At 47.1% G+C, this 18,781-nt stretch overlaps 1 protein-coding gene across 1 annotated transcript in view; it reads left to right on the forward strand.

Annotated features, from left to right (window-relative positions):
* Positions 1-342: 342 nt before the first annotated feature.
* Positions 343-18,781, forward strand: part of ATOH8 (atonal bHLH transcription factor 8) — a 33,389-nt gene continuing 14,950 nt past the window's right edge. Inside the window, exons 1-2 of the mRNA XM_038399983.2 lie at positions 343-1,307; positions 16,767-16,958. Coding sequence (XP_038255911.1) covers positions 669-1,307; positions 16,767-16,958 — 831 coding nt within the window. The 5' untranslated portion in view covers positions 343-668. The remainder of the gene's footprint in view (positions 1,308-16,766; positions 16,959-18,781) is intronic.

An 18,781-nucleotide genomic window follows, 5' to 3' on the forward strand; every position in this document is an offset into this window, starting at 1 on the left:
GGCACCTTAGAGACTAACGAATTTCTCTGCGCCTAAGCTTTCCTGAATGCATCCGATGCAGCGAGCGGTAGCTCAGGAAAGCTTAGGCTCAAAGAAATTCGTTAGTCGCTAAGGTGCCGCAAGTCCTCCCGTCCTCCTTAAGCAAGTCTGTGTCTCTATGAGGGGTGAGAGTTTGTCTCTGCCAGCGTGTCGCGAGGAACAACAGCAAGTCGTGGGGCGGTGGGGGGCGCGTGAATAAAGGTGATTGGCAGCACAGCTGTTGGTGGGGGCGGGGGGGGGGGAGGAGGAGGAGGAGGAGGAACGCTTCCTGTTTCTTTAAAGCTCCTCGGTGGGGCGGCGAGTCTGGCAAGCCCCTTGGCCGCGCGAGGCCGGCTGCCTGTCACCGGCGGCGCGCTGCCTGATCTCGCGCACGGGGGGCTTCTGTGTAAACGGAGGCGAAACAAACACAGATGGAGCGCGGCGCGCGCTGCCCAGCAGCGCGGCCGGGACCTCCGCTGACGTTCTGAGCGCTCCCGGCGGGCGCCCGCCGCCGCCCTGCCTGCACGGGGGCCGCGTGGTAACACCGCCGCACCACACCCGGCAGCGGGGGGAGGGTGTAGGTCTGCGGGGGGGGGAGCCAGCGACCTGAGAGAGCGAGCGGGGCCGGCGCTGCCTGACAGGCTCCCAGCATGAGGAACACGCAGCTCCTGGACGAGGAGCCGTGGCGAAGCCTGTGCGCGAAGGAGCTCGGCGGCCTCAAGAAGCTGAAGCGGAAGCACAAGGAGCCGCCGGCGCAGGGCTGCAAAAGTTTCAAAGTGGCGCTGAAAGTCCGCGAGCGCGCGGCCGCCGCCGGCGGCGGCGGCGGCGGCGCGGGGGGGAGGCTGCTGGAGAGACCCGCGAGCCTGGCGCCCGACAGCCGGGCGGGCCCCTCCCAGGGGGCAGCGGCCCCGCAGCTCCCGGCCGGCAGCGCCGCGGGGGCGCTGGACATGCGGAAAGGCGCGTTCCCGGCGGCCGGCCTCGCCTGCCCGCCCCTGCGCCCAGAGCCCGCTTTGAGCGGGCCGCCGCCGTGCCCGGAGCCGAGCCTGCCGTCCAGGCTCGCCCTGTGCCCGCCGCAGCGGCCGCTGGAAAGCGCCTACGCCTCGGGGGCCCAGGGCGCGTACAGCCGCTCGCCCGACCGCGCCGCATCGCCTAGGAAACGGCTGGGGGACACGGCCGGCGTCTCCTCGGAGATCAAAGCCATCCAGCAGACCCGGCGGCTGCTGGCGAACGCCCGGGAGAGAACCCGGGTGCATACCATCAGTGCCGCCTTCGAGGCGCTGCGAAAACAGGTACCCACCTCGCCCCCCTTCCCCTCCGCTCACAAACCACCCCGGGGCAGCCTCCCGCATGGCCCAGCCCCGCTGCATGCCTTCCCCCCCCCCCCCCCCGTGCCTTCAAAGGAAAAAAAGAGCGCCCCCCCCCCCGCGCTGTTTCTTCCTTCTTCCCGGAGGCGTGGCTGGGGGTCGCCGGCGCTCGGCTCTCCGCGGGCCGCTTAGAAGGCACGTGCCGGCCCGTGAAACGAAACGCTGAGAACCCCGCATCTGGTTGCGTGGGAGAGACCCAGCTGCTGGGGCCTTCCACGCGGCGGCGGCGCTGCCCGTGACCTTTGTCGCCTAACTTCACCCAAAGGGTGGCTCTCCGGTTTGTGCCCGAGAGGTTTGGTTTCCATTCCTAGTGGGATTAGGCGGGGAGGGGGCCGCTGGATAGAATAAAGGGTAGTAATTCCGCACAGGATGGGCTCATTACTCGACCGTTTAAAACTTTGGCTCCAACGCTGCGTTTTTTTCAGCACCAACCCTGCTCATGGATGCAGCATGCCTCTCCTCAGAAGAGTTCACCTGGGTTTCACGCTGGGCGGAAACTAGATCTTCCTAAATCAAGTTCAGTGTCCTAGTGATTACACCCCACCTTACTCCTGTCATTTTCCCAGAGATGTTTTACTTTTCCTGGGCGTTGAACAAGCTCAGAAACTCCATTTTATTTGGGGTCGCCTGCGCGCACGCTGTGGGTTATTATGACAATGCAAATACAGCCTGATTTAGTGGCGCAAGGGATAAGGACAGAGTGCAAGAGCCATTAATAATGCTCACCAAGCTGGTCAGTGGTTATCAAAACTTTTCTTTAACACTAGAGCTGCTAAGGATTGAAAATTGACTCTCTTAAAAACCTCCCCCCCAAAATCACACTGGCTTTTTATATGGACAGCTTATTCATACCAGGCAGGGGGTGGGAGAGAGAGCTGTAGCAAACTGCTTGCCAAAGGTGTGAGCCATGATGAAGCCTAAATCCCACCTCATGACACAATAGGTCACTTCACTCTTGCTCTTTACCTGGAAGAGTTGGGCTGGGAATTTTCAAAGAGACACAAGGGAGTAAAGGAAATCTACTCCCAGGGACTTTTGAGTTGGCTGTCTAAGCCCCTTAGGCCTCTTTGACATCCTCAGCCTACTTCATCAGTCTACATGATGCATCTTCAAAGTACCCTTTAAGCCAATGTGAAGAACCAGCTTTCTTTTAAAAAAGCATATAAAATTCTCATCATCCTGCCTGAATGGGAAATATAAACTTTTTCCAAGCGCAGAAGAGAACATCTGAAATGTTAAATAATGCTCAGGACAATGTTACTACCTCATGGTCACCTTCCGAACATGCTGTTGGGTGATGTAACTTAGTATGAAGGAAGCACATCTATCCGCCTGTCTGGTGACACTGGGCCCATTCAGCAAGGGGCATGTGTGCCTAACTCTGACCCCTTGAATAGGTCCACAGGCATATGTACCTAGCAAAAGTGAAGCCTTTCATGTTAGTTAGTTAGTTAGTTAGTTGTAGGGTTTTCTGTGGTGTTCATCACCACAGTATCTGAGCACCTCCCAGTACATACTGGGTCAGACCAAAGGTCCATCTAGCCCAGTATCCTGTCTTCCAACAGTGGCCAATGCCAGGTGTCCCAGAGGGAATGAACAGAACAGGTAATTATCAGGTGATCCATCCCCTGTTGCCCATTCCCAGCTTCTGGCAAACAGGCTCGGGCCACCATCCCTGCCCATAGTGGCTAATAGCCATTGATGGACCTATCCTCCATCAACTTACCTAATTCTTTTTTGAATCCTGCTATAGTCTTGGCCTTCACAACATCCTCTAGCAAAGAGTTCCACAGTCATTAATGAATTGGTTTGCGTAGCACCCTTGGTAGGTTGGGATGTGTCTACAGAGACGCTAAGGTAGTTTAGTGCCTGTAGAGATCAGGGCTATAACAGTTAGAACATCATTTGGTCCCGTCTATACTGGCAAGACAGACCCAAGAGGGTTATAACGTGACCTCCAGACCTGGCACAATGTGCTGAGTAGACAGGCCCTGTGAAAGAAAGAGGAGAGAGAGAGCCGGGACTGGAGCCTGCAATGAGTGCTGAGCTGTTCTCAAAACCAGTCCCCGAAGTGCAATGAAACGGCATGTTCTGACCTAGTCACATTTTGTAAGCCCCAAAATAGCACTTTTCAGTGCTTAGTCTTTCCCTTCATTGACTAATTAAATTGTTTTCCACTGTAGTGGCCTGCCTGGCGAAAGCAGAGAGCCATTAAAAAACCGTTCCCCATGCTTGGCCAGCTTTTGTTCCTTTGCCTTCTCTGTAAAGGCCAGTAAGAGCATTCCAAGGATATGAAGGAAGAGTATAGCAGGCAGGGTCACAGAAGGTTCCCTGTCACAGTAGGAGCCTGACCCTGAGAGGTGCTGAGCATTCACATTTCCCAGAAGGTCCTTTCAGCTTGTCCTGCAGCTCTTGCTTACATGAACAGCCCATTGGTATCAGTGAGACTTGCAGGGTTTCTGAATCAGACCCTTTGGGCTCCATCTTTCAGCCTTTACTCATGTGCGCTGTTCTATTGGGTCACCTGAGAGAGGCTTCAGGATCAGGCCCTGTTTTTCTGTACGTGGTTACTTTGTTGTTCAGTGCTCTCCCTTTAAGGAATATCTCGTGAGGTTTCTAGCTATGCTGCCTGAAAAGCTTCTGAAGGATGATTTTGATTTTAAGGATGGGTGGCTGCCTATCCCAGAGTAGTTAATTCCACCCGCCTTATTATCCACTTTTGGGAACACACAGGGACCGTTGCTAATCCCATTGAAGCAAACAGGAGCTTTGCCGTTGACCTCAATGGAACAAGATTAGGCTCATCATGAGGCAGTTTTTCAGTGTAAAGTCACTGACTTGTCCTTACGTTAAGATATTATTATTGATTACATTGTGGAGGCAGCAGAAAGCTTCAATTAAGATTGTGGCCCCACTGTGCTAGGCCCTGTGCATACGCATAGTAAGAGGGAGTCTTGCAAAACTAAGCCTTTTGTAAGTTTAAAGTAGACACTTGATATATTTTTGTTTTCAAAAACTGCTGCCCCATTTTGGCTGTTCAGTGACCTGTGTGCAATGCATGTGGCTGTCTCAGTCCAGTTCTCAATGGACAGGCATCCAGGTAACAAAAAAAACCCCAACAATAGAAAGTGGCACTAATTTCCCAACTCATTGGCAGTCTCCATCCTTGCCGACCTCAAGCAGAAACCAAGCTAGCAGCACACTGAGGCCCAACTCTTCTGGGAATTGGGCATTTCATGCAAAGTCCTTAAACTCCTGGGTTTGGCCCTATCTCCATACATTATTTCAGCCCTGGGTTCAGCTGAGAATGCAAGGATCACGTGAACATGGAAAGCAGCCTAAGGTCTCCGCTCGCCCCCAAAGCTGCTGCCCCCAGGTCAGTGCTGAAGCACTTTGAACAGCCTAGGCTGTGGAGAGACAACTTCATTCCCCAGACGAGGTTTGTTTTCCCTTAAGAAAAGCACTGGCAGGTTTTCTTGGCAATTCGATGCGGGGAAGGGGAGTAAGTCAGTGGATCATCATTTAATGATGTTTTGATTTGTTTTTCGTTAACCGCCAACAATGTGCTTGGCATTCCATGTGACAAGGGGGAAGATCCCATAGATGAGCAACCGTCCTGCCCATGTGCAGAGCACTGGCTTCCAACTTGCATCACCCATATCAAATCTGATGGCAAAATGGCAAGGCCTTCTGGGAGTCATTCAGATAGACCTGGAAAATTATAGCAGATACTTCTTCTGTAGCATGCTGAATTCAGTGGAGCGACAGCAGCTAAGGATAGGCCCATACTGTATATCTGAAAAATCTGACAGAGTTTAGTTACCCTCCTTCCTACTCCTATGCCCTGAACTCAACTGTCAAGATGTGGTGATCGGTTTTGTACTGAACAGCTGTATATAGGACAGAGCAGGTTTAATATGCTTCCATTGTGGCATGATATAGGCATCCATAGGTAAGGAACTGCCTGACATTTTTTGCATTCCTGGGCAAAGAGCTCAGATAGGGATTATACAGAGATTCATTTGTAGAGATTAACTGGCAGATCTCAACTAAGTGAAGCCTTAATGCCCGCCCCCGGCATGCTGGACAGGAGGTAATCCCAATACTCTGCCCACTAGGAGAAGGTTACACACGGACCTCAGTTTATTTGTTAAGTTATTCCTCCATTCCTTCCTTGTCATCACACAGCGATCTCTTAAGCAGCTGGGATTCTTTCCCTGAAGCATTGAAACTGATACCTCGCCATAGGCTGAGCGGCAAGTGGCGCAAAAGAGAGTCACCATTGCTGATTCTGTTTCCCAGCCCTACACTCCTTCTTTGGGAAGGGAACGGGAGCGCTGAAATCAAAGCAGAAGTGTCACGTTGTACACTAGCAACTGGAGGTGCAGTTTGGAAAGTGAGTGCAACAGAGCCATACATTCAGATTGCACTTGTGGCGAAATGGATTTAAATAGACTTTGCTCACCAGAGTTGCAGTCCATTCAACTATGAAGTAGTTGTTTGGGGCTACAGGGCCTGATCCCATATAAGACACAGCACCAGCTTCAGCTAGAGTGCTCACGTAAGCAGAGACTTAAGTACTAAGCCACCTGGGGCCCAATCCTGTGCGGTGAGAGGAAAAATGATGCTTCTCTGCAACATGTTCTCTCTTTCCAGCCTGTTCCTGAATCCTCCTTCCCAGCCCACCCTAAGTCAAGCAACTGGTATGCAGCATGCTGGGCAGATGGATCGCAGCAGCATACGTACACTATACAGCTGTGCACATATGGCACACATGTTTCAGCTGGATTTGCTAGCTATCCAGATGGCAGTAAGGCTGGGTTTTTTTTCGTTTTTTGTTTTGTTTTTTGCTTGGTGGGGAGAAGAATCAACCACAGTTCTTTTGCAGAAGGAAAGAGTAGTCCAGGCATGTTGTTAAGTACTTAGCTATCTCCATTCTGCTCCCCTGTTCAGACTTCTCTTCCGAGATGGGAGTTAGAAGGGCAGTTGTATATTCTGGAAAGCAACTCAGCTTTTTAAAACGAGAGCAGCACTTGGGTATTGCTGCGCTACACTAGGTCCCTTCTGTTTGTATCTATGCCACCAGTAGCATGAATTTCTCTCTCCCTGCATTTCTAATGCATCCATCACTACAGTATCTTGGCACCAGAATGCCTAGCCACTCTGTAGTATCTAGCTGCAAGACAACAATGCTGTTAGAGCATTCATGGAGTGGTACACAAGCGAATAGCAGTTTCTTTCCCTAGAGATTTCCACAAGTGACTTCTTGGTACTGGCTATTGGAAAAGTTATTCCCTGATATCTGTGGATCTTTCCTCAGAGCAACATCTTCCCACTAATACAAAAGACTATTGGGATTGACAGGGTAGTTCCTGCTCCATGCTGGGATAATGAGAAAAGGGCCTCACTATCTGCATGCACTAAAACACTTTAAAATAGTGCAAACGCTTTTGCTAGTTTTTCTCTCTGCTGCTGCCTTGTCTCACAGGCGGCAGAGAAGGCTACAACCTATAGACCCGGTGTGGCCAAACTGTGGCTCATGAGCTGCATATGGCTCTTTTACAGTTAAAGTGCGGTTTATGGAGTCTACCCAACCCCCCCTGACCCATTCTTTGCCTACCAGACTCGGGGGGGCGGGGGAGGGCTTCTGCCATGTGGTGGGACTAGGGGCTTCTGCCCTGCAGAGGTAGGGGTGTGTGTGTGTGTGTGTGTGTGTGTGTGTCTAAGGGCTTTAGACCCGTGTGGGGGTATCGGGGCAGAAGCCCCATGCCCCGGCAGGGACTTCCCCACAGGGCAGATTGTGCATGTCTTGCAGCTCTCAAACTCTGAAGATTATTGTATGCGGCTCGGAGGGTCAGTAAGTTTGGCCATTCCTGCTATAGACCCTCAAATATAGGGCTATGGCCTTTTCCCCCTTAACGCACAGCTCACCATACTGAAAAACGTTCGGCTTCCATTGCCTGGCCTAGTGATGTTAGTGTGGGTATTTTCTATTCTATTCTATTCCGGTTCTTATACTGCGCCCATCACCATGGTATCTGAGCATGTGACAGGACAAGGTTCTGTTTCCATAGACTCTTTTGCAACCCCCCGTCATTCCTGATGGCCATTGTCTTTCAGAGGCCCAGATGGAGGGAGAAGACGTGCCTCCAGTGCTTTGTTAATGAGAACAAAGTTCCATCTCACCTCATTCTGAGTTCACTTATGCTGGCAAAATGCCAATGGCTTCAGTGAAGCTACTCCAGGTTTACAATAATGTAAAAGTGAGATCAGATCAGGCCAAACCATGTTCAAATGAGGTAGAATGATGGCATCAAAATGAATGAAACACCCACGCCAGCATGTTTTCAAACACTCTACTATTTGGGCTAGGACCCGGAGACACTGTGAAAGCTAGCTTAGTAACCAGCAATAATTTGCAGTTTACAAATTCAGTTTTGCAGCAAGAGGTGCCTGTGCCAGAACAAGTGGCAGAGTCTTCCACCATGTCATTCATTTGCTTCCCACCGATGCTGAATTCTGGAACAGCCTGTTTAAGAGCTGAGAATACTCAAATGGCAGCAAGATTTCCACTGATAGGAGGGGAGGCCTGCATGTCTCCATCTGATCTGGAGAACTGTCCACATTGGCACATACGCAGCTTTTTGAGGTTCGTCTCAAACTCCTCCTCAAAAATATGGTCCATGGAGCCCCAATGAGCTGGAGTCGCTGTGCTGGGAGCAGATGTTTCCAGATTCATTCTTCCCCTTGAACTAGGTCAGCATTTTTCTAAACCTTTCCACCACCAGATTTGTACTCCTTTCTTTCTCTTCAGCAGTTGATAGGCCCACTCTCCAGGCTGAGGTGTGGCCCAGGGATGTTTTACTCACAGGTTTCACAGCTTTCTATGCTACTGGGAGCTGAATTCGCCACCCTTTCACATTCCTTCACTGCTGTCTCCTGGTGTCAGTGTCCTTCCCTTGGCTGCTACTCACTGGTAGTTAAATGAGTATAAAAGAGATCCCACTTCCACAGGACTGAACTCTCCTGTGATCACTTACAGTGTGTGTCATCAGGAGCAGATTGAGCGGCTGTCATTGAAAAGCCTACCATTGACTTTACTGTGGGTTGGAGCTGGCCTGACAGGGTTTGTTCTGGGTCCAGTGCTGTCAGCAGAGAGACTCCCACTGACTTCGGTAAGAGCTGAATGTGGCCCCAAGGGAGGATCCCTGCCTTCAAGGCGCATCCCCCAACAGAGCTCTCCAGGTATAGCATTTCCATGGTGCTTGGCAACGGAATATTGCAACATTAATCTGGGCCCGGTAGTGGTTTAAACCAGTTCTGAGTGACACTATTATGATTTCCAGTGCCATGGGGCTACATGCAAAGGGAGATGACAAGGCCCCTGCCATGAACAATACACAATCTAAATTAGCCAGATAACATAAGGCTGGGCAACAGAACAAGGGAGAAGACAGTAAAGAAGACAGAGAAAACTCCAACACACCTCCCCAAACTAAGGAAAATGTTACACAAATAAAACAGCCATGTGCCTGTTGTTGCTTAATGTCTAATTGGCTTAGTACAAAATCCTGTGACTGACCATATGTATTTTCTCTTTCTGCTGTAGACACAGTCAGTTATCCTTTCCTCTCCCCTAGGGCTCACTCCAACTCCCACTGAAGTCAGAGGAAAGTCTCCTATTGACATCAATGGGTATTGGATCCAACCCCCAGTCCCTGCTTGACCCTAGTCTGTTCTCAAATTATCCTCGTCAGCAACTACGGTGGGACAGTGCCCAAGCACAAAATCACCAATACTGTAATTGTCAGCACCTTCATTAATGTTCTGCATCTGCTTTGTGCATTGATCAATTTGTGTGTTGGCCACAGCTTGATTCATCCATAACGTTAGTGTTATCACCCCAGTCCTATCTAATTCTGTCCCCTGCATAACTTGGAGAGCAGCGTTCATATGCAGAGGGAGGCACAGGGAAGCAGGACCCTGCTCCTCAGTGAGAGGATAGGGTTTTCCCACGTGGCAGCCAGCACTGCCTGAGAAGCTGTTTTCCAGGAGGCGCTCTGTTGACAGACACCTGGTGACACTGGCCAGAGCAGCAGCAGAGATGCTCACAGAAAAGCAGAACAATAATCCAGGTTTGGCAAAATGAGTCAGAAGGATCCGGGGGACCAGATTTGGCCCTGGTGTAAACATGTGCCACTTCAGTGAAGCTTAATCACTTACTCCTGAGCTGAATTTGGCCCCCTGGGTCCAAGCTCAGGTGGCTCACCGGAGCTGCTCCTGGTGCCACAACGTCCACACTGCTATTTTCAGCTTGAGCTGAGCTGGAGTGAGTCTGTCTACCCAGGCTGGGGAGGCACACTTGCAGCTACAGTGTAGACACACCAATCGGGCCCAGTCCCATACTTGAAATAAACATCAGGGTTTTCTGTTATGTAGGAATAATCCTATGCACTATACAGCAGTGCCTGCCATCTTGTACCTGTAAATCACCTGCACATGCATAAGGCATATCTAGCTATGTGAAAGCTCTTATAGAGCAGTGGAAGGGCAGCAGCACTGGAGATATCCTGGCTCACAGAGTCACAGAGTTTAAGTCCAGAAGGTACCACCAGATCATCTAGAATACGTGAACCCTGTGTACATGCATTCTTCACCAGCCCTATACAGCACCTAGCACAATGGGACGCAGCTGTGTGCCTGGGGCTCCAAAGTACTGCCGTAATACAAACAAAACAAATAATGATCTGGGATCCCAGGCACACGTGGGGCAATCAGGGCACATAATGTAACAGTAAAAAAAAAAAAAAAAAAAATCCATATCCAGAAAATTATAATGAACAAAACCAAAAAAAATCAGTGGCTTGTGTTAGTTCTTGTTTATTTACACCTACATTTGTGACACGCACCCACCCGCACGTGCTATCAGACAAAACCAAACACACTCATCCTCAGCCCTTTTCAAATAACACGTCCTTTTAAATAACAATTTGGGAACACATGACAATATTTTGGACATGTTCTTAAACTTGTCAAGGTGGTCAGCTGCCTCTTTTTCTGTCCCAGACATGATGCTGCCTTTCTCCAAGTCCTAGGGAAATTATGCATGAGAGAGAGAGGCAGTAGGGAAGCTTCTTCTAGGAGAAAATCCAGTGAACAGTTCACCCCACCTGACCCAGCATTGGGCGTGGGTGGGAGCTTAAAACCAACAGTCCTCCTCACTCCCCTAACCGGCCAGTACCCCACTGAGGTCGCTGAACCCTTGTGGAAACACTAACTCATCTCAGGTTGGAAGGAGGGATATAATAAAGCCAGCGCTATTAAGCACTAGACATTCATGTGAACCTTCTGGACATTTTTTTGGCATATTGCTCAACACAAACAATGAGACAGTTAAGTTACACTGCGCGTTCTAAAAGGACTCATCGAGAAGCCAGCCAACTACCTTCCCAGTGGGGCTCTAAAATATTTTAACTCCCAGCACAAAAATAAACCAGAGGAATTAAAAGATAGGTAAATTCAACAGCTTATTATGGCACACTGTAGAGGCAGTTTGCTGTCATGAGGTCTTGCTTTGTAGTCTATTGTTAGCACATACATTTTGCTGCTTAACGTTGCGTTATCAACTCTACAGATGGGGCCAAATTCTGCTCTCATTTATGTTTATGAAACTCCAGTGCAAGTCCATGCAAGGCAGTGAAGTTAGTCCAGATTTAGAGCAGCACAACAGAGCAGGATCGGCTCTACCCAGGGCCTGATTCTTCTCTCACTTATGCAGTGTTATAGTGGTGTAACTCCACTGATTTTGCTAGAGTAGCTCCTGATTTACACCAGTGAAGAGAGTGTGGAACGGGATTCATTGTGTTTATTTGTATGAGCTCATAATGTATTTGTACAAAATTTAACATGTTCTTTTGATAATGGAAGGGAAATATTGGGCCAAATCCTCAGCTGATGTAAATTGGCATAACTCCATCCAAATCAATGGAGTGCCTCTAATTTACACCAGCTGAGGATCTGGCCAGTTATTGTGACTATATCTATTGTCCTACTAATTGAAGGAGCTGTTAATGGATCCTGCACCCACCACTTCTCCCACTTAGGATAAGCAAAAGCTGTGTACAAGCTAGCCTATCCCAGCTAACTGGAGTCCAGTCAGGGTTGGTAACAATTCCAGCAAAGACAGTGCTGCGCAGGTAGAACAAGCCCGTCCCAGACCTGGGGTACACACCCAGCTCGTTAGCCTGTGCTGTGTCACCTTCGCAGCTGTGGTTACCCGTGCTAGCTGGATTCAAGCTAGCTCAGGTAGGGCAGCCCATGTGTAGCTTTAGCTGTGTAGACTTCCCCTTACTTTGCTCCACACCACTCTTAATGGCCTGAGGTCACAGCATCCTTCCCTCCAGCGATGGGAATGGGATGCACCTTCCATACTTTATTTCTTAAGTTGGATGGGACGGATCGGACACAAGAGAGCACAGAGCTGGCTGAGGGCCTGTTCTTGATCCAATGAAGCCAATGGCAAACTTCCCACTGGCTTCAAATGGTGCATCTTTGGGTTCCAAAAACGTTGCCTCTGAATCATAGCTATCAGAGATGGAACAGACCTGTTACATCCCATCCCATCCATCCTCTTGCCAATGCAAAGTTATTCCCTATGGTACATTTTCTACAGTGTGCTCTCTGCATTACTTCCAGCCTGTGCCTATCTGGGGAACAAGGAAACAATAATAGTACTTACCTTGTGGACTCCAACAAAAGTTACAAACATTTATCTAATTAATCCCAGGGCCCAAACTTCAGCTGCCATTGGATTACCAGCCCAGTGTCTTCTTAACATAGATAAATATCTGCCTTTCTGGCAGACAACAGCATTTTTCATAGTAGAGAAATCTTCCTTCCTAACTCCTCTATACGTAATATTGGAGGCCGTGCTACTAGCTGGGAAGCAGCGGGGGGAAGAGAGATGAAGGGAACATTCTAATTAAGTGTCTGTCGTCATCTAAAATTTAGAAATCCCCCTGCCCATGCATTTATGAGTAAACTCACCCATAGTGAATGGATAGTTCTCGGAAAACATCTGCTCAATGAGCAGCAGCAGTAAAAAAAAACCCAACAGAATGTTAGGAACCATTAAGAAAAGAATAGATAAGACAGAAAATATCATAATGCCACGATATAAATCCATGATACACCCACACCTTGAATACTGTGTGCAGTTGTGGTCACCCCATCTCAAAAAGATATATTAGAATTGGAAAACAGAGAAAGGAGGGCAACAAAAATGATGAGGGATATGGAACAGCTTCAGAATGAGGAGAGATTAAGAAGACTGGGACTGTTCATCTTAGAAAAGAGATGACACAAGAACCAGGGGTCATCCAATGAAATTAATAGGAAGTAGGTTTACAACAAACATAAGGAAGTACTTCTTCACACATTGCACAGTCAACCTGTGGAAATCCTTGCTAGGGGATGCAGTGAAGGCTAAAAGTATAACAGGGTTAAAAAAAATTAGATAAGTTCATGAAGGATAGTTCCATCATAAAAGAAAAAAAAAAAAGAGTACGTGTGGCACCTTAGAGACTAACAAATTTATTTGAGCATAAGCTTCATGAGCTACAGCTCACTTCATCGGATGCAAGTGAGCTGTAGCTCACAAAAGCTTATGCTCAAGATAAATTTGTTAGTCTCTAAGGTGCCACAAGTACTCTTTTTCTTTTTGCGAATACAGACTAACATGGCTGCTACTCTGAAAAAAGTTCCATCAGTGGTTCTTAGCCAACATGATCAGAGACAGAACCCTATGATCTGGGTGTTCCTAAGCCTCTGACTGCCAGAAGCTGGTACTGGACAATAAACTGCCCTGTTCTGTTCATTCCCTCTGAAGCATCTGGCACTGGCAAGTGTCAGAAGACAGGATAATGGGCTAGATGGACCAGTGGTCTGATCCAGTATGGCTGTTATTATGTTACACCAATATAAGTGAGAGCAGAATGGGGCCATAAATCTCTAAATACTCTAATATAGAACCTGTTCTTGACACTTAAACCTGCTTTTGAAAGAGTCCTTCCCTACCACATGTGCATAGCCAGGGCTTGCAACACCTATGCCCGTCAGCCCACTTCTGGCTTTCTCTTACAGATGAGTGAATACCAAAACCCTAATTTGAACTCCCCCTCTTTTGGGAATGTTTGGATCCAGACCAGGTCTGAACTTTGTGTCTCAGCTCTATGAATAATTAATGCACAAACGTCTTTATAATTCCCCCATTAAATTGGAGTCAAGATGGGAAGTGCTCCTCGGAAACAGCTATTCTAACACTGTTACTGTAGAGAAAACCCGTATCTGTCTGTGTTCCTGTACTGCACCCACCATCCTGCTCTCTGATCCTCTCTGAAAAGCTGAAACTGTCCGGGTGTGCACACTCTTGAATAAACCCTTCTCTCGGGGCTGCTCCAATGTATACAATGTCACCATGTATGGAAAAAAAAAAGGTGTCTTCTAATCCCAGCTGGTGATTTTTGTAACAAACATGACTCACAAAATAATTTGTTCTTTAAAAAAAAAAAATACCATAACAAAAAAAGAGGGGGAGGGGAAGCAAAGGAGGGAAAAAATATTTTCCTCCAGTTTTTTTTTTTGTAACTGGCTGACATGTGTGCATCAGCCTCAAGTATTTCATGGTCCATTTTACTTCCACTTGATTTAACTTTCTTGCTCTAACTTTGAAATTGTTCCCACTTTTCATTGAAACCTTCCATTTTATTCTGCATATTGCTTTGATCATCAGCTGTGACTTCTGTTTGATCCAAGATTTTTGTTGGCCCCGTCATATCCTGCCAATGATAACAAATATTTTGTTTTTGTCGCTGCCATGGATTCTCCTTTAACAAGAAAAATGCCCAGCTTAAGACCATTGTGGAGATGTAGGCAAGGTGCTACTGGAAGTGAAGCACAGTGGGTAGCTGCAAGTGTCAACAAAGGCTTGAGAGTAGGCAGGGAGCTCTTGAAAGCCAAGTAAACAGGCTATTGGGAGAAACTGTGATCTAGCAGAAAGAACACAAGACTAAGTGCCAATAGAATTCTTGCGTTCTGTTCGTAGCCAGGCCATGGATTTATTGTGGAGCATTATGGACGATGCTTAACATGACTCTTACATGAGAATGTTTTGAGTGCTCCTATAGAGCGATCCTGGCTTGCTTCTGGCATAAGGAAGGAGACTGCTCTCCAGCACACCAATACAACAGAACACAGGAGGTGGTTCTACTACTCAGTAAACATTAAAGCGGGTCCCTGATTCATGTGCTGTGAGAATGCCACCAAGTGAAAGATGGGTTTTCCAAAGAGAAAGAGAAGAGCAGGTTCCCTACATCCCCAGTATTGCCAATACTGTGCTATACATTTTAAAAAATGTGAGGAAAATCCCGTGAAGATTGTTGGCTTGTTTCTCCTCGATGTCTCATCATACAAACCCACATCCTACAAGCCGAAAGACTATATGTTTGGCAAACACGTTGGACATGGAGGGCCAGTGTAATCCCTCTGTTAAAATCAATAGCATTACATCAGGGATGAATTTGGCTCAGAGTATTGGTTGTATGCTCTGCATTATCTGCTCATGGACCTGGAGACAACCTGGCGGGAGAGACATGGATGAGAAGGGCAAAAGCACAAAGGAAGCTTCCCCAATTGTCTGTTTAACACCCCCAGGATCAGGGTGAAAGGGACTTTGTTGGGCAGTCAGGCACTACAGAAGAGTTCAGGTATTCCAGTGATGGGTATAGTATAAAATCTTAGATTGACAGAAAGACAGACAGCCTGGGTAACTAGCATACAGGTATGGGTTTCAGATAAATAACTCAGGACTTGTCTACACTACAAACTTAAGTCAACCTATATTAGGTCAACTTACAGCCACCACAGTAATTACTCTGGTGGTTCATGTTCTCACTGTCCTTCTTCCGTTGGTGGTGTACATCCTCACTAGAAGCACTTCCACCGACTTAAGAGAGACAGTGTGAGGGCTCTATCCGCAGTTCCCCGCTAAGAGCCCAGCTGCCCCCCCCCCCCGGCTCACTGGTTCCTTAGAGCCACACACACACACACACACACACACACCCCTGCCCTGGGGTGACAGCCAACAGCTGATTTAAGTAATGCAGTATCTACACAGACACTACGTTGCCCTAACCACACCGACACAAGGGCTATGCCTCTCGGGGAGGTGGAGTTACGATGTTGGCGTAGTAGGGTACTTACAGTGGCAGGAGCAAGACTGTCGTGTGTGCACTTGCATCATTAGGTTGACATAAGCTGCCTTACATCAACCTAACTCTGTCGTGTAGACCAGGCCTCAGAGTCCAAGTTTCTGTATGCAGGAGAATCTCTCTGATTTTCGCTGAGTGCAAGGCCCACTGGCAGTTCTGTAAATTGGTGAGTAAGGCTAGCAAAGCACAAAATTAATACCATGGACTTCAGCTGGGAGAGTTCTCTTCAAAATTGGACCTGCGTACGGGGGTGCTACTCATGTCTTAAAGATAAGCATGTACTTAAGAGTTTTGCAGGATCATGATTTTAAATAAATCAAGGCTATTGTAATTTGTTTATTTATACAGGTGCCAGTTATTTTTATTAATTTATTATTATTAGTTATTAGTATTATTCAAATACTTCATATTATACTAGAAGACATTCAGGAGTATGTTCTGTGAAAGTCTTAAGTTATTAGTAATATAAGACCTCACCACAGCCCTCTGCTGTTAAACCTTGGCTGAGAAATGGGGTGAGACTGCTAGGTCTTTCATCAGATTTATGGCGTGTGGATTACCTGGGAGAGAATTACTGTCTCACGGTTCTACTCAGCAACGATGCTGTATTTTTGTATCTACATCTGCTGTAAGTGCTGATTGCTGTTGTCAAAGCTCAAGGGGCCAGATTCGGATACCCTTACTCACTCGCACTATAGCACTGTACTCTGTGAGGAGTCCCACTTAGGTCAGTGTGGTTGCTTGTGGAGTAAGGTGCTACTCAGTGTGAGTGAGCGGATCAGAATCTGGCACAAAGGTTGCAGTATCCAAATGAAACCAGCCAGGCAACTGAGCACAAAATCGAATTAGAGTAAACATTTTGGGCCACATCCTTCCATCAGATTTTAAGCAGAACTGCTCCTGCTGAAATCAAGACACCTCACACTGGTTTCATTCCCATGGAGAGCAGCAGGGGAGTTCTCTTTAAAAAAAACCTGATGGCACCATATGGATTTTTATCAGTCCTATTTATGTTAAACAACTGCTAAATAAATAACCTACAATTGTTTTGTCATGCCTTCAAGCACAGATATTTTGTTTGTCTGGCCTAATTTTTTTTTCCTGTTACCCTTTCTAGGTTCCCTGCTATTCTTATGGTCAAAAGTTGTCCAAACTGGCTATTTTGAGAATAGCCTGTAACTATATCCTTTCCCTGGCCAGACTAGCTGACATGGATTACAGTGCTGACCACAGTAACATGAGCTTCTCAGAATGCGTGGAGCAGTGCACTAGGACCTTGCAGGCAGAAGGGAGATCTAAAAAAAGGAAGGTATGTTTCAAGAAAACAAAAATAATACAAATAATCCAAGGTGGTTTCCTTCTTTCTCCATCCTTTGAACATTTCCTTATTTTTATTCCTTATTCTTTCCCCATTTTTTGGTTTTCTTCGCCTCCCCACCCTGATCTGTGTGATCTTGTAACAACCACATTCCTCTCTAATCAAAAACTTTTCCATCCTTCCTATTCTCTGGGCCAAGCTCTTCCTCTCGCTACTTGCCCATCATACTTTAACATGACCACGATCCTATTAGTGTTGTCTTGTGGCTGTTATTTGTTAAAACAAATCAGCCCTGGGTTGCCTTTTGTAGATCATAAAACACAATCACTCAGCTGTGTTTTCTGATTTGTTTAATCTAACGCTTATCTCCAAAAAAAATCATCTGACAACAACAAAAAAAGTAGCTAATGGAGACGCTGTACATATAAACACATTAGCGAGATGTCTGACCTGAAGAACATATGGGTATCTTGGGGAAACAACACTAAATCTAATTACATATTGCATTCCTTCAGGTTACTTAACATTGAATCAATTAGGGGAAATCATCATCAAGCCCTGTTAAAGAGGAAACTGAGCATTCTGCCAGTTTTCCTCTTGGAAAGTGACATGGGTAAATTAAAAGAGTGATTGATGTCTTTGTTCAGAGTTTTACGACAAAAAGAGTTTTGTAAACTTGAATTGAACTTCCCTCCGCATTCTGTACCCAGTTGTCATGCAGGATAATAAATCAGCAGGACTTTAATGGATGAATGGACAGCTAAGCTGAGCAGTATTCACCTTCTTCTGCTGTAGTAAGATCTACCTCTGATTCAGAAAGGTTTCCTCATTTTTTCCCAACAAATACTTTTTTCATAAACCCAATTTATAAATAAAACAGAATTGCACTCTCCTGGCCTCTTGCTTTAGCTGACATGATTAATATTTATGACTTAGCACACCTTTGTACTCTGTCCCATACAAGACATACACAAAAAGACAAATCCCGTGCGCGAAGATGGCTACTATTTAAAATACTGGATAGAAATCAGACTGAGACACACTGAAAGGTCCAGAGGACGGAGTCAACTTAGACATTCCGTACATATTTTGCTAATACTTTACGTCATTGTTTCTTAACCAGTGGGGTGGGTTGCAAGGGATCACCTGGATGGTCTTATCCCACAGGTTAAGAAAAAAAATGGCATAATTCCATGGTGAGAAGAAACCATGGCGGGGTAGAAAGAGACCAATTCTCTACCTCTCTGTGCCTCCTGTTGTCATCCTGCCCCTGTGCCGTCCCCTTCATCCCCACAGAACAGCATTCCCATCCCTTGCTCCCTCTTCTCCAGCATAGCGTTGAGTCTGTGGCAGAGGACAGGCCCACTAGAGTCAACTTCACAGCCTTTTCAAATAGTGCTGATGGCTGGTAGGGTGGTGGGGCAAGAGAAGAGAGGCACAGCCCAGAACCAGTGCCCCACTTGCCCCAAACTCAGCACCCCACCAAGCTGCAGAGGAGCAGGAGATAGTGGATGGCAGACCAGTTTTTTGGAGGATGGCTCTCCAATAGCTTGAGAACCATTGTCCAAGATATGGAAATTAAAAGAAGGGTTAAAGACATAAAATTCAGTTCCAGATTTCAAACCGCTCCAGATTCACGGGTGTTCAGAGCTGCGGTTTAGGTTTGGATTGGTCTTTAATAAACAATTAAACATCTAAATCCTGCCATTTATGCTGTTTATTCTCTCAATCTTTGCAGAAACTCTCACCGGACAGCAGCACATTCTCCCCCTCACATACAACCACTAGTCAGCAACAATAATCATGCCACAAAA

The sequence above is a fragment of the Dermochelys coriacea genome, chromosome 4 (assembly GCF_009764565.3).
Source record: "Dermochelys coriacea isolate rDerCor1 chromosome 4, rDerCor1.pri.v4, whole genome shotgun sequence".
Lineage (NCBI taxonomy): Eukaryota > Metazoa > Chordata > Testudines > Dermochelyidae > Dermochelys > Dermochelys coriacea.